Source organism: Lampris incognitus, chromosome 9, assembly GCF_029633865.1.
Source record: "Lampris incognitus isolate fLamInc1 chromosome 9, fLamInc1.hap2, whole genome shotgun sequence".
NCBI lineage: Eukaryota > Metazoa > Chordata > Actinopteri > Lampriformes > Lampridae > Lampris > Lampris incognitus.
This window is the reverse complement of record NC_079219.1, coordinates 7,237,733-7,252,032: the sequence shown is the minus strand read 5'-3', so window position 1 is coordinate 7,252,032 and position 14,300 is coordinate 7,237,733. Positions and strand designations below refer to the sequence as shown.

The 14,300-nt window shown below is 42.7% G+C and overlaps 1 protein-coding gene across 1 annotated transcript; it reads left to right on the top strand.

Moving 5' to 3' along the window:
• Nucleotides 1-35: 35 nt before the first annotated feature.
• ddx61 (DEAD (Asp-Glu-Ala-Asp) box helicase 61) lies at nucleotides 36-13,210 on the top strand. The gene is made up of 13 exons (XM_056285776.1): nucleotides 36-171; nucleotides 1,280-2,156; nucleotides 2,670-2,733; nucleotides 2,836-2,940; nucleotides 5,643-5,772; nucleotides 6,179-6,325; nucleotides 7,035-7,129; nucleotides 7,229-7,351; nucleotides 10,305-10,433; nucleotides 10,579-10,759; nucleotides 10,864-10,965; nucleotides 11,055-11,273; nucleotides 12,602-13,210. The coding sequence occupies exons 2-12, from the start codon at nucleotides 1,996-1,998 to the stop codon at nucleotides 11,264-11,266; spliced, it is 1,449 nt and encodes a 482-aa protein (XP_056141751.1). The 5' UTR covers nucleotides 36-171; nucleotides 1,280-1,995; the 3' UTR covers nucleotides 11,267-11,273; nucleotides 12,602-13,210.
• Nucleotides 13,211-14,300: the final 1,090 nt, after the last annotated feature.

The window sequence follows — 14,300 nt, the reverse complement described above, 5'->3', positions numbered from 1 at the left end:
CATGTTGAATCGTCAATGTTCTGAAAGAAGCAGAAACAAAAGGCAAGCGTCGACTCGGTGGACTACTTCACAAACACGGGACGTTTTGCAAGATAAAAATTGAAATAGCCTTCATAGGATCACGCGTAACGCGAGAGCGGCGAAGACTTCGGATGAACCAAGTAACCGGAGGTGATGATCCCCCCCCCCCACCTGGTCGCTCTAGAAGTCAGTTCAAGACCGTTAAGCTAATGTGTAGCCAGCGTTGGCTAACTCGCGAAAGCTAACGTTAGCTCGCCACTTGCGCTTAGCTAGAAACGGCATTAGCACGCTAGCCTAGAAGTCGGTTCAAGACCGTTAAGCTAATGTGTAAGCCAGCGTTGGCTAACTCGCGAAAGCTAACGTTAGCTCGCCACTTGCGCTTAGCTAGAAACGGCATTAGCGCGCTAGCTTGCGCTTTAGCACACTCACGTTAGCGTGCTAACGTGTGCCCCGACCTTTTGTTTGGTTTGGCGACAAAAGGTAAGGACCCCGTTTGCGCTTTGTACGAACGAAGTGCAGTCCGTGAAGTTAATTTTTCTTCTTTATACGTTTACCGAAAACATTTCCCGGGTGATTGGTCGACGCCAGCTTCGATTAAACTCGCTTTAGCCGCGTCTCCGTACGAGAAGTTTGCTAGCAGTCGAATGCTAACCGTGGCTAATACGGTAAACGCAAGATGACTCTTGGGGGTGGGGGTGGGGGTAGAGGAAACTATAAGAGATCGATAACTGGTGCTCGTCCCCCCGTTCAGTTTTGCTGCGTTTATGATCATCGGCTCACGTTTATTTAAATTGGGTGCCGGTGTTGAAATCGATAGCAGGCGGCTTGTTTTTAGCTTGTTAGCTTTAGCTCGTTCCCTCTGGCTAGTCGTCACAGGCAACCCAAGCGTTGGTTTTTGTAATGGGGGGGGGGGCACATGATCACCAACGTGCAACTCTTAAAAGATTTATTTTTAATTGTTTTGTCTGAATTGGTTAACTTTAAGTGTATTCTCTGGAAACGGCACATGACGAGGTAATTGGCTTGCTTGGAAGGTTGGCTGCTAAGTTTCGAGACGGCTCAGCTCACGCTTAACGTGGCGCGGTTGTTGGCCGATACGACGCAAGTAAACTCGGATCAGTGCTCGCAGATCCTCCCTATGGCGGCGACACATATGTCGTGGATCCCCGTTACCTGCTGTTCCACCAATGGAGCGGTCGCCCCCTGTGTAAAGTTTCAAAACTTAATGAACGCCTTTCTCTTGTTTTCTTTTTTGCAGATATATCGGATTTTGCATAAACAAAAACTTCCCAAGGAGTCTCGGCCTGCCATCTCTAGCTCCCCTGCAGAAGACGGTCAGGGACAAGGCAGCAGACACGTCGGCCGTTGGAAGTGGACTGTGAATTTCAAAAATCAGAACTGTCGGGAGTATTTCTCTTAGTGTCAAGTGTTGATCATTAGCAAGCAAGTTGCGAGACGGTTTAGTGTTAAGTATACAAATCATAGAAATAGCTAATGTGACTTTGCTCAGAGGACCATATTTTGCTACTGGCCAAATGAATGTATAGACATTGGAGCACTTGGGATTTGAGAACCAAGATACTTGATGAGAAAACATTAAGATCACAACTACAGTGAAGTTAATACTCCTTAGAAACGGGGGAAGAAGAAAAGAAAAAAAAAACTAAAAAAAAAAAGTTTGTTTTTGACAGATATATGATCAATTCATATGAATGCTAATTTCTCCCTTTTTGGAGAGTTTTGTGTATATACATGGTGTTCGTACGTTAGACTCTTCTTTTCAAGAGGTCTGAACGTAAAAAGTTGTGTGAGCAATACGTTCTTTAAATAGAAAACTAGAAGCAAAAGTTTTAGTTTTTCATGTTTTAGAAATATTTTTTACACCCAAGGGCATTAACTATCAAGAGAAGTGGTTAAAACCCTTACAGATCAGAAGAAATAGCTTTACATATTGTCGGTTAAGCTCTTGAAGCCATGGCTACAGCAAGAACAGCAAACCCAACACCCATGGTGGGACTTAACAAGCCAGCAAACGGGCAGCTCAGAGGACAGCCCAAGCCAGCTGTCCTGCAGTCAGGAACACATTCAGCTCCCCAGAAAGGAAGCGGCATTCCCCAGAGCAGTGGGGGTATCAAGTAAGATATTGGTTCCACAACTTCACCCAACCCTACATCGTGTAATATGACCTTTAGCCCCTTTTGTGTCACTGTTAGTTAATGGGGATGAGCAACATATGGATTCAGAATCAACATTGCAGTACACACATGCAATGGATAGTTGAGCTGCGAAGGACGCAGTGTAAGGGAAATTGGGCCCATCAATAATTTTAGGCTAAAAAATCTGATGTTTGTGATGTAATTTAGTCTGATTTAGTGACTTGAACGACTTCTTTATTTCACAACTGCTTTATTTCACCCTCTAAAATTGCCCTAATCATTGCTAGAGTGATCAATTCTTTTGAAATTTGAATAGAACTTTGTAAGTTAAAAGCTGCATATATGTGCTGAAATTATGTAGCTCCTTTTTCATTCTATGATATTGCACTTTGTATCGCAAAAAACAAAAAAAACAAATGACAGTTTGCCCCCCCAATATCATTCAGCCCTTTTGGTTGGTATTGAATTCATTATTCAAACTCTTGCTGCCAGGTTTGGTGACGACTGGAAGAAGTGCCTGCAGTTGCCTCCGAAAGACACAAGAGTGAAAACTTCGGTAAACTAGCCATTATAGATAAAGAAGTGTACATAATTGTTGAGGTTCATTATCCCCTTGGGCATTTCCACCTCATTAGAGTTCCTTATTCTCTATTCCCAGGATGTAACGTCAACGAAGGGGAATGAATTTGAAGACTACTGCCTGAAGCGGGAGCTCCTGATGGGGATATTTGAAATGGGATGGGAGAAACCCTCCCCTATCCAGGTTAATATTGCCATCAGAGCCCTGACATGTCTGCCTGCCTGGTTCTCTTGAATTATTTTCTGTGCTAATAACCCCTGGTGATGATTAACTTAGGCCACATGGGTTTTACCATGCAACATTGGAATTACTAATCCTTACTGTCAAGCAGCTACAAAGATTCTGACTCTTAGAAATTCAAAAAGGTTTGACTTTTGTCTTTTAATTATAAAAAACAAATGCGGACTGCATTGTTGTTTGCATAATATTTAGCTTCTTCTTGGGGAAATAAAAGGTTATTTGATAGAACCCTCAGCATTGCTGGAGGTCAGCTTCTCTTACTGCTAGAGCATGGGCGTGCGGTCATGGTCAAACTTGGTGATGTTGCAGCTGCTGTCTTGTGCAGTATAGATAAGTTCTTAGGGCAGAGGTACATTTGCTGCATGTTTTTGTTCTGTTTGACTTGACAGCTCAATCTAGCCTGAACTGGTCTGATCCCTCTTTGCTTATTGAAGCAGAAGGAAGTCTTTTCATATGCGTTAAGACCAGAAGTGATCAAGCCACGAGACGTTAACTTCAGTTTGCATATTTCAATGTCGCACAACAAAAGGTTATCTAGGTGAAGTTGGCCTCTTTTTAAAACGTCTACATGACTTTGTGAGTGAGATGCTAGAATGCTGGGTTTGGTTTTAGAGGTGCAATATAATCTGTCTGCCATGATGACCCTATAACAACAGTGCACATAAGGTTGCGGGATGTTCACACTGATGTCAGAAGGCTTTGAAAATATTATTGACCCATTTCGAGAGTTGTATGTATTTCAAGTTGACTTGTTGAATCCTCTGCTCCATTTGAAATGGGCCTTTCTGGTGAAAGAACAATCCATGTATTATATGGAATGTAATGTTTTGAGACATGTATTTCTGTATTGCACTGGAAATTTTGAATTAATGTTTTATCACGGGCTGATCAGTTGCATGTGCTGGTGGTTGTTTGGGGAGTAGGCTTGTGCCGATCGGATCGTATATCGACGATTGAAGGGATGATCGACCCACAAGTACAGATAAATTAGTGGTCTGCATGTCTTTCACGGGCACACATCTTTTACACAGCTTGCAGACAGGCTGTGTAATATCCTTAGGCTTATGTTTGGATGTGTATCTGATATTGCTGTGTTGGTTGTTCCTAAGGCGACATAATAATGTTGCTCCAGGACTATCACTGCAACTGACTAATCACGTTGTTGTGCTGTTGTGCCTTTGCGACTTGGGTTGTGAGTTAGCTATCGGTCAAGGTTTGAGTAAGGTAAGTATTACGTTGAGGTTAGGTTAGCTTTGGTAGTTTTCTGGTCTTTTCCCCTATCACAACAACGTGATTGGTCCATTGCAATGATGGTCCTGGAGCAACATAAATTACATAGTGGAAACAACGCCAACATGGCAATGTTTTAATGTGGGTTTAGAAATTATGATGGCTGATCCGGGGAGGGCTGCAGACTACCACATGCCTCCTCCGATACACGTGGAGTCGCCAGCCGCTTCTTTTCACCTGACAGTGAGGAGTTTTGCCAGGGGGACGTAGCGCATGGGAGAATCACGCTAATCCCCCCAGTTCCCCCTCCCCCTGAACAGGCGCCCCAACCGAACAGACGAGGCGCTAGTGCAGCGACCAGGACACATACCCACATCTGGCTTCCCACCAGCAAACGCAACCAACTGTGTCTGTAAGAACGCCCAACCAAGCCGGAGGTAACACGGAGATTCGAACCAGCGATCCCCGTGTTGGTAGGCAACAGAATAGACTGCCATGCCCCCCGGACGCCCCTGTTCAAAAGTCTTATAATGGAAGGAAAAACACGAGATTTTCTTGCCATGTGTGTGTATTTCCCTTCTCCCGGTAGGCAAAAAAGGGATGGTTTGTTGCCAAGTCAGCGCACCGAAGGAGGGGAGATGCGTATGCCTGGCAGAGATCAGCACTACTGAGTGCACTCTTCTAGTTTCTTAGATACGTGTTGACCTGAAATGGAGACGAACTTGCCTTTAAGCATTTGGAATGATAAAGAGCGCACTAGAAAAAATGTAAACATTGTGCTGACGTGCATGGTTGAAAATCACTTGCCTTTTCCATCACTGAGAAGTCTCACTTGTAGTTCCTGCTGGATACAGAGATGACCACAGGGCCGCTGCATCTAAGAGACGTCGGCAATTGTGCATTTCTGCCTACTTGTTGCTTAGGGCCCCCTGGGGTTCAGAACCAGCACTGCCTTTGATGCAATAAAAACATGCAACACATTAGCCACGTGAAGGCATTGTTTCGAAAACTTTAAATGCATCCGTTACATAGCAGATTAGTTTTTATTTTTTATTACCAAAAAAACCCCCACTAACTGACCTGATCCACAACGTCAGCATAAAGCGTGGTTCTGAGTGTGTTTACTTTGCTGTGTTTCTTTCCATACATTACACACGTCTGAAATGCATAGTGAGAAGGAATGGGAGGGCTGAAGGCACCACTGGTCTGCGCATCGCCAAATGACAATTGTGTACTCCGCTCTTATGTAATGTGGTGTTGGTTTAACAAATGTGATGACATTTTTAAACTATTTTTATTTTCAAATCTTCAAGCGCAGCCTGCTTAGGTATAGCTGTTGTATTTTGCTGTTAACATGAGTCTGCTATAAAGAATGGACTCTTCCCGCTGGACTAATTCCATCTCTGTGCCAACAGGAGGAGAGCATCCCCATCGCTCTGTCAGGAAGAGACATTCTGGCTCGGGCAAAAAATGGCACAGGGAAAAGTGGAGCCTACCTCATTCCTCTCTTGGAGAGGATAGACCTGAAGAAGGATCACATCCAGGGTGAGCCCAGGCTCTACTGCCACTGCCTAACCTGCTGAAAGTTGAACATCCATGGACTAGTGTCATGTGACTCTTTGAGCTCATTTTTATAGACTGGTTTTGTTAGGTAGCTATTTCCCCCCCTAGTGTTCATGTAGTCACAGTAGCTTAGAAACCTAAATATTATATGAACAGTTTTCTTAAAATTACACTCTCAAACATTCTGTGCTCTTAACAAAGTAGTGCCATGAAGATCCAGCATATTTTAGCCACACCTATTTGATACAAGTTCAGCGTTTGTCATTTGGAATCTGTTCGCGTCTAAGGAAATGTCGGTCTCAAGCGTCAATATGTATACCTGAAAGTGCATATGTATTCTTGGCCTGTCGTCTGATGCCCTCTTCATTTCACAATTGTCTCAAACTAGCCATGGTGATGGTGCCCACAAGAGAACTGGCCCTGCAAGTGAGCCAGATAAGCATCCAGATCGGCAAGCACTTGGGAGGGGTCAAGGTCATGGCTACCACCGGAGGCACTAATTTGAGGGATGACATCATGCGTTTGGATGAGACGGGTAAGTTTTGTAGAGCTTTATGGGAAGCGGTTTCCATGTGGTACCATATTGGTGTGCATACCGTTCTATATGGCGTGTGCCCACAAAATTAAACTAGCACCCACAATATTTATTAGCCAGATTAATCTATAATTACATTACACACACAATGTGGGTACTTAAGCTAAAATCTTTTTAAGATGCCTTTTGAATTTGAGAGCTCTCAACAGTAATGTCCTCTAGTGAGCTCTGGCTCGTCTCCCAACTGATAAAGTAACACTGTTGGATTGGGCTGTTGAATATATACATTTTTTTTCCCGGTTAAACACACTTGTTGTAATTTTATCGAATGCCAAAATTTTGGTATCGTGACAATACTCCGTGCTACTCAGTTCAATTACTTAAGTGTTAAAGGTGCTATGTGTAATCTTTCAGTTTTCCTGAAGCACATTAGTAAATATCAGAATTTATTAAATGCCCTGATTGAAACAATCAACATCTCACCCCATCCCAGATTTCTGCATTCAGTGAATTGAATGATTTTCTTGCCTGCTTTGCTGTTTTTCACATCTTTGAACCGTAGAAGTTAAGATTTAGCCAGTCAAGGCTCACACTGTCCAGGAACCATTTCACCACCATGATTTGCAAATATAATGCACAACCGTTAAAAACGAAACCTCTCAATACTTCTCTCATGCTCTATTTGCCTCTCTCTCTGTTCTGCTCTCAGTACACGTGGTGATAGCCACACCAGGCAGGATCCTGGACCTGATCAAGAAGGGTGTGGCTAAGGTGGATAAAACTCAAATCATGGTGATGGACGAGGTGAGGCTGTTTTGTTCTTGAACTTCACTATGCATCAAAGTTGCTTAATTTGTCTTGAGCCCACTGAAATCCTCTCTCTTGCATGGGTGCTCTCTCCAGGCAGACAAGCTGCTCTCTCAGGATTTTGTGGTCCTGATTGAAGAGATTATTAGTTTCTTGCCCAAGGACCGTCAGATCCTGCTTTACTCTGCCACCTTCCCCATAAGCGTTCAGAAGTTCATGGTAAGAGCACGAGGGTTAAATTTTAAATGACAGATGTGCCACTTGGTCATCGTTACAGTTTTATCATATTGTGAAGATTGCACTAAATCCAATGGTCATAATTTCATCAGCCGTCTGTGCCTTTGAAATTGGTTGGAGATTATTTGTAATCCTGCGTTCCTGCACATCCTGGGCACTTGGAACATCAGTTAAATTAGATAAAGATAAAAATACAAGAAACACGGTTGAACATATTTGATCTTGGGGAAAGAGTAGATTCCAAGTTCTTGGATTTTCGATCTATATTCTGTGCTTATTTACTATTTTGTGCTGCACTAAAAATTAAAAGATTGTAAAATGAGTTGAGGAAAAAAAATGGTCAGTCATTAAAGCGTACTCTTAAAGTGTGTTTTAAAGTGCATGTGTGTTCTTATTTTTGGCTGGAGTGGGCCAGCCCTGTCTGACTGAGCGACCACGTTAGTGTGACTGAGTGGTCACGATTGGGCTGCTGGATCAGGTGACTAACAACATCAACGAAGTTACGCGATTGGTCGGCCAAGCGCCGAAAGGCATGAGGGAGAACGCACGGTGAAAGCATCCCAAATAAGTCTCTGAGTAAACACTCGCTGGCGAATTCACAAAAGGACTGCACAACTTTTGCTGCCGCTGAACCTGCACAAATAGAACAAAAAGCAACCTTGTAATTCTCAAAGCCCCTGCAGAGGGTGATACGCACCCTTACCTGCGCTGCCAAGAAAATAGTGTATCAGTGCTAATTGCACATATTTAAATTTGGTAATTTACCCCCCCCCCTTTTCTCTCCAATTGTATCCGGCCAATTACCCCACTCTTCCGGGCCTTCCCGGTTGTTGCTTTATCCCCTCTGCCAATCTGGGGAGGGCTGCAGACTACCACATGCCTCCTCCAATACATATGGAGTCGCCAGCCGCATCCTTTCATCTGACTGAGGTGTTTTCGCCAGGGGGATGTAGCGCGTGGGAGGATCCCCCCCCGAACAGGCGCCTCAACCGACCAGAGGGAGGTGCTAGTTCAGCGACCAGGGCACATACCCTCATTCGGCTTCCCACCCACAGACACAGCCAATTGTGCCCATAGGGATGCCCAACCAAGCCGTAGGTAACATGGGGATTTGAACTGGCGATTCCCGTGTTGGTAGGTAACGGAATAGACCGCTACGCCACTGTACGCCCCCAATATGCATATATTTGACGCAAAATTGGCCCCTTTCTATGCAAATGAGCATCACTGCAAAAAAAAAAAAGTCCCAATTCATAAACACCAGCGCTAATAGCCACATGCAGTTAGAGGGAACATCAGTGTCTTCAGAGGGCTGCTGGTTAACTGACGCCCAGACTTCCCAGTGATCATGGCAGCAGTGATTGTAGCCAGGCAAAGGCCTTGTCATGCCAGATGTGCTCGTGACTGGATATTGTGAAGGAGAATATCACTTTTTGATTTAACTGGGGCCGAAATCATTTGCAGATACAGCTCACTAGGTCAAATTATTCTTGCTGTACTTGATGACATCATGTGTTTGTGGTGCAAAGCCACCGTTTATGCTTTACCACATGGATAATTGCACTCAGATGTAAAACAAGGGCAAATTGCACTCAGCTGCAAAACTTTATGGCCGTGTTTGCACCATAGGCGGAGTTTGACATTTGTGCTGGGGGAGGCGGCAAACTTTTAACTGACGTCAGTACACAGTCCAACTATTCTGTGGCGTGTTACGTGTATACATACAGTAAAGAAGACAATGGTGCCAAGCTTGCCATAAAGCCACACAACACGGGGCATCAAATCAGTTTCCGACCACTTTGTACTGTATCACACAGGCTCACATAGGGTATTTATCTTTCACACATGAGCGCATAAAACTGAAGCACACTGGCATCCATAAAGTTAGTCTGTTAAAAGTGAAATATCAGTTTGTTTATATTACACTGTTAAGCTTTTATTTTCCAGGCACCCTTTTAAAACATGTAGTGTACATATGAACTAGTTTTGTGTTAAATTAAAAACTATGAAATATGCATACCCATATCCAACTTCTAGTGCATACACAACAAGAAAATGCTCGACAACCGTGTCACCTGTTGTTACAAGTAGGTGACAGTTTAAATGTTGAAGCTTTACGTGAAATTGGACATACTGCTCATTGTATAACAGCAAGCTAGCTAGCTGAATCACTGAACGCACAAAAGAGAGAGAACTCTAACGTCACAACGTGCCGCGTCACATGACAAGTGCTCAAAAATGAATTTATTACAAAACCAAATATTATTGAGATTTATTTCTTAGAATCATTTTATTGCATTGCTTATATATATACACACACACACGAAGGAAATATTTGTATTGGACCCATTTTAGACTCAATGTAGTGACATATTAAAGCCTCCCCACAAACTGCATATGGTTTGTGCTGTAATATTCGCACGATATCTTTTGTGAATCAGACCTTGAGATGGGGCAGATAGCGGTTGCAAGTGACGTGTAATTCATGGCGCTATCAGTGGCTGCGATCCATTCTTTGTGAGCTCGCCTGACGACACAGAGTGCGTCTTAGAAAAACGAGACATCCGCAGATCGAAACAGAGGAAAGAGGAGGGGGTGTTAACAGACAATTACAATGGGTATACTTGCAATGAAATTCATATCCCAAGATATGAGTGGAAAGTATTGTTTTTGCAACTGCATTTATAACGTTTTTTTTTAAACTTGACCATAGCTTAACCATGTCATGTGATATGCTACTTCAGTACACTTTAACAACAAATATTACTGTGACCACTACAGAAAATTGCAGATGAACATTGCCATCCAGGAATTCACATTATAGACACTAGCACTGACCATCCCTTTAACAAACTGGCCACAATTTTGAACGTTGACCATACACGGTCCAACCATATATTGGGTTTTGACCTAGTCTTGTTCTTTTTCTCTACAGGCCAAGCACCTGAAGAAACCCTATGAGATCAACCTGATGGAGGAGCTCACCCTGAAGGGCATCACCCAATACTACGCCTATGTGACTGAGAGGCAGAAGGTCCACTGCCTGAACACACTCTTCTCTAGGGTAAGTGCGTTGCAGAGACATCTCATGCTGGGCCCACGTGAAAAATTACCTTTTTATTTTTTTAAAAATTTTTCGGGACACTTATGCTACATTCTTCAGTTGGTATGAATTCTAATGTTTTGTGTTTTTTCCCCTCTTGCTATAGCTGCAGATCAACCAGTCCATCATATTTTGTAACTCTACTCAGAGGGTTGAGCTCTTGGCTAAGAAGATCACCCAGCTAGGCTACTCCTGTTTTTATATCCACGCTAAGATGATGCAGGAGTACAGGAACCGTGTGTTCCACGACTTTAGGAACGGACTTTGTAGAAACCTGGTGTGTACAGGTAGGTAAACGGCATGATGATCTTAAAGTGGTAGTCCAAGATGAAGATTGACTCATAATGTGAGAAAGTGGGCTGGTGCCATTAATGTGGTTTCTTTCCTTCAGATTTGTTTACCAGGGGTATTGACATTCAGGCGGTGAATGTGGTCATCAATTTTGACTTCCCTAAAAGCGCCGAGACTTACCTACATCGCATTGGCAGATCAGGTGATAGGCCTAGCCACAAATTATCACATTTTATTTGTTGGAACTACCACTTACAAATCCGATGTAACACCAGCTCTCTTTTTCTTCAGGGCGCTTTGGTCACTTGGGTCTGGCCATAAACCTGATCACTTCAGAGGACCGCTTCAACCTGAAAGGTATCGAAGAACAGCTGGTAACTGACATTAAGCCCATCCCCAGCAGCATTGACAAGAGCTTGTACGTGGCGGAGTTCCATGCAGTTAACCCGGATGATGACAATGATGATGCAGGAGGCAAAAGCAAGGAACAGGGTGCAGCTTGAACTAACAGTGAGTACCTCACCAGACCAGTGCCATAAATTTGGTTACAGATTGAAGAAGCTGGTTATGACACTTCATTAAAACGTGAAGTTAATGCAAACAATCGTCAGTAGGAATTAAGGTTGCGCGGTGTATCCAAATGATTGTTTTAATAGTGGGGATGCACTTATTTTGGTTGTCTTTTACTATCAGCTGACATGAGCATTATTGGAAAATAAATGGTGATGCCAAAAATTCTGACAGATAATTATTATTTAATTTTTGTCATATTCTGCCCAATGCTGTTAAATGTGATTGTGCCTGTGAGACTCGCCACACTACTATATCTTGATTAGCCTGCAACACGCAACGGCACACTGCGCTTCTCTCTGGTGGCGTACATGAATGACTACGTGATGGCACAATGGTGATGAAAATGCTAGCATTAGGGCACTATTCCATGGTTTCTGTTATGTATAGCAGAGCAGCCGGTACACAACAATGTCACATATGACTTCTCCCTCCCAACCTTGTAACTTAGCTGCAGGCTGTGAAAATGCAGTTTTTTGTTTGTTTTTGGTTGAAACAATACACCGAAAAGGGTTGAATATTTTGCAGTGGTAAAATAGATAATATATGTGGTAATATATAAAAAAAACGCTATGTTTTTTCCGAAACCATCAATGGTGGTGTTATAAGTGCTCAACTAATGAGGAGCGGAATATCAACACAGATACAGGAAAAAAATGTATTAAAACGTTGTATTAAATCGATGCAATGTATTAAAACTTTTTTTCCTGTATCTATGTTGATATATGTGTGTGTGTAATTTTTTCCCCCCCATCCCGTTTGGTTTTTGAACTGCATAGTCATTAAAAGGCATCTATTGAGAGCAAAATGCTTTATGTACAATGACTTGTTTACATTACTATAGTGTCCTGGCATAGTTCCTCTGTCAGCAAATATTTTCTTCTGGTACAGTGTGAAGGGCTTCCTACTCAAGATTGAAATATTACAATACTGGGTATCAATGGCATAAAAATGGTTCTACCATGAAAATCTACATGGAAATATTCTCCTCCCATATGAGTTCTGGAGCTTTGAGAGTAAACATTAACACATTCTTGTTGATAAATGGCATCTTCTTGAATCAAATAGATTAGCAGAGGTTTTACTAGATTTTAAGATCCTTGGATAAATTTATTTTCTGGTTGCATGACAGCAGCCAACACGGATTTGGAGTTAGCGCACAGATCAGCACAGAGCCAGCTGTCACTGCTATGGATTACTTGAACAAATGAGTCATTCACATGAGCCAATCACATTTCCTAACTGGACACTTGCGCTTGTGTTTGCAGGAGAAAAATGTGGCGCCTGGCATTCATCACACCTGCTCTGCTGCACACTGCAACAAGATTCTAAGTGAAGACTTCTGTCCTCCACTTCAACAAAATGGTCCAATTTTTTTTTAAATCCTTTATTTCCATTTTAGTTTGCAGCAGTGGTCAATTGCATCTTTGCATAGTTTATGCCATATGCTGATCCACTGGCACGTTTGGTTGTGAAACTTCTAGCTCGTCAATCTGGCCTGCCATATTGCCTCTGTTAATCACTCCAACCTCTGAATTTGGCTGAATTCCTCAAGTTATTTACCACAGCTTCTGAAACCAATTGAGAAAAATCCTCTTTAACCTTTTATTGCTTTAATGTGAAATCAAAGGTGGACTTGTGAACAATTCAGCCAAGGTTAATCCATGATGTGTTGACGCGGCCCTTTTCCACCAGTCAGGCTCACCTTGTGCTGGTATATCTTTTAGAATAGATGGCTTTAAAGGAAACCAAAGCTAAGGAACAAGATTTCTGGAGAAAGTTGCATTAGATTATCAACGCCTCCAGAAACTGAAATGACCACTTCAAGCTTTCATCAAATAAGGTTGAATCAGTACATCTGGATACAACGTTTATTGACAGATATGTGTCATCATTCAACTAGGTGACCTCTTCAGTCTGAACTGACTGCAGGTGTCCCACCCTTATAAACAATAAAGTATAATACAGCTGCATAACGACCGAAATCAACGAACAGTTTCATATGCAAATATAGGCGTGACCATTAACTAGAGTTTCAGTGGCCATGTGTACTATTCACAAGGACTAGGGAATGTTGCAATCACAGCATTGTGAAATGCCGACAGATGCATAAACCGAAACCAATGACCAGTTTCATATGCAAATATAGGCGTGACCATTAACTAGAGTTTCAGTGGCCATGTGTACTATTCACAAAGACTAGGGAATGTTGCAATCACAGCATTGTGAGATGCCGACAGATGCATAAACCGAAACCAATGACCAGTTTCATGTGCAAATATGGGTGTGACAATGACTAGAGGGCCATCAAAACTATAATGATAATAATAAATGAAACTTATATAGCGCTTTTCTAATACTCAAAGTTGCTTTACAATAAACGGGGTGAAACAAGACGACAGATAAACATAACACAGACATACAGGGGTGGATGGGAAGGGGGGGCTATGAGAGGGAGAAGCGGCAGCCACACACAACGCCAGCAGTACTCTCCGACTTGGACAGATCCAAGAGGGAAAGAAAAAGAAACGCCATGAATCACAGATGAAGTCTGAAGAGGTGAGTCCCGACCAATGACCTGAATGTGGGCAGCCCGCAGCAGTGTCCGATGCGCTCCTCATCGGACACTGCTGCGGGTGAGGACTTTCGTTGTGCTGTGATCCGACTTCATTCCACAGAGAGAGTGCAGAATAAGAAACATTCATATTTCCAAATGAAACTGGTCATTGGTTTCGGTCGTTATGCAGCTGTATTGTATTGTACTGTACTGTTTATAAGGTTGGGGATACCTGCAGTCAGTTTAGACTGAAGATGTCACTTAGTTGAGTGATGAAACGTATCTGTCAAGAAACATTGTATCCAGATGAACTGATTCAACCTTCTTTGATTATCTTACCGGGGTTATTGAGCATCCATCAAGACATTCAGGCTTTCATGTTTTGCCATATTACAAAGGGTCCAAAAACG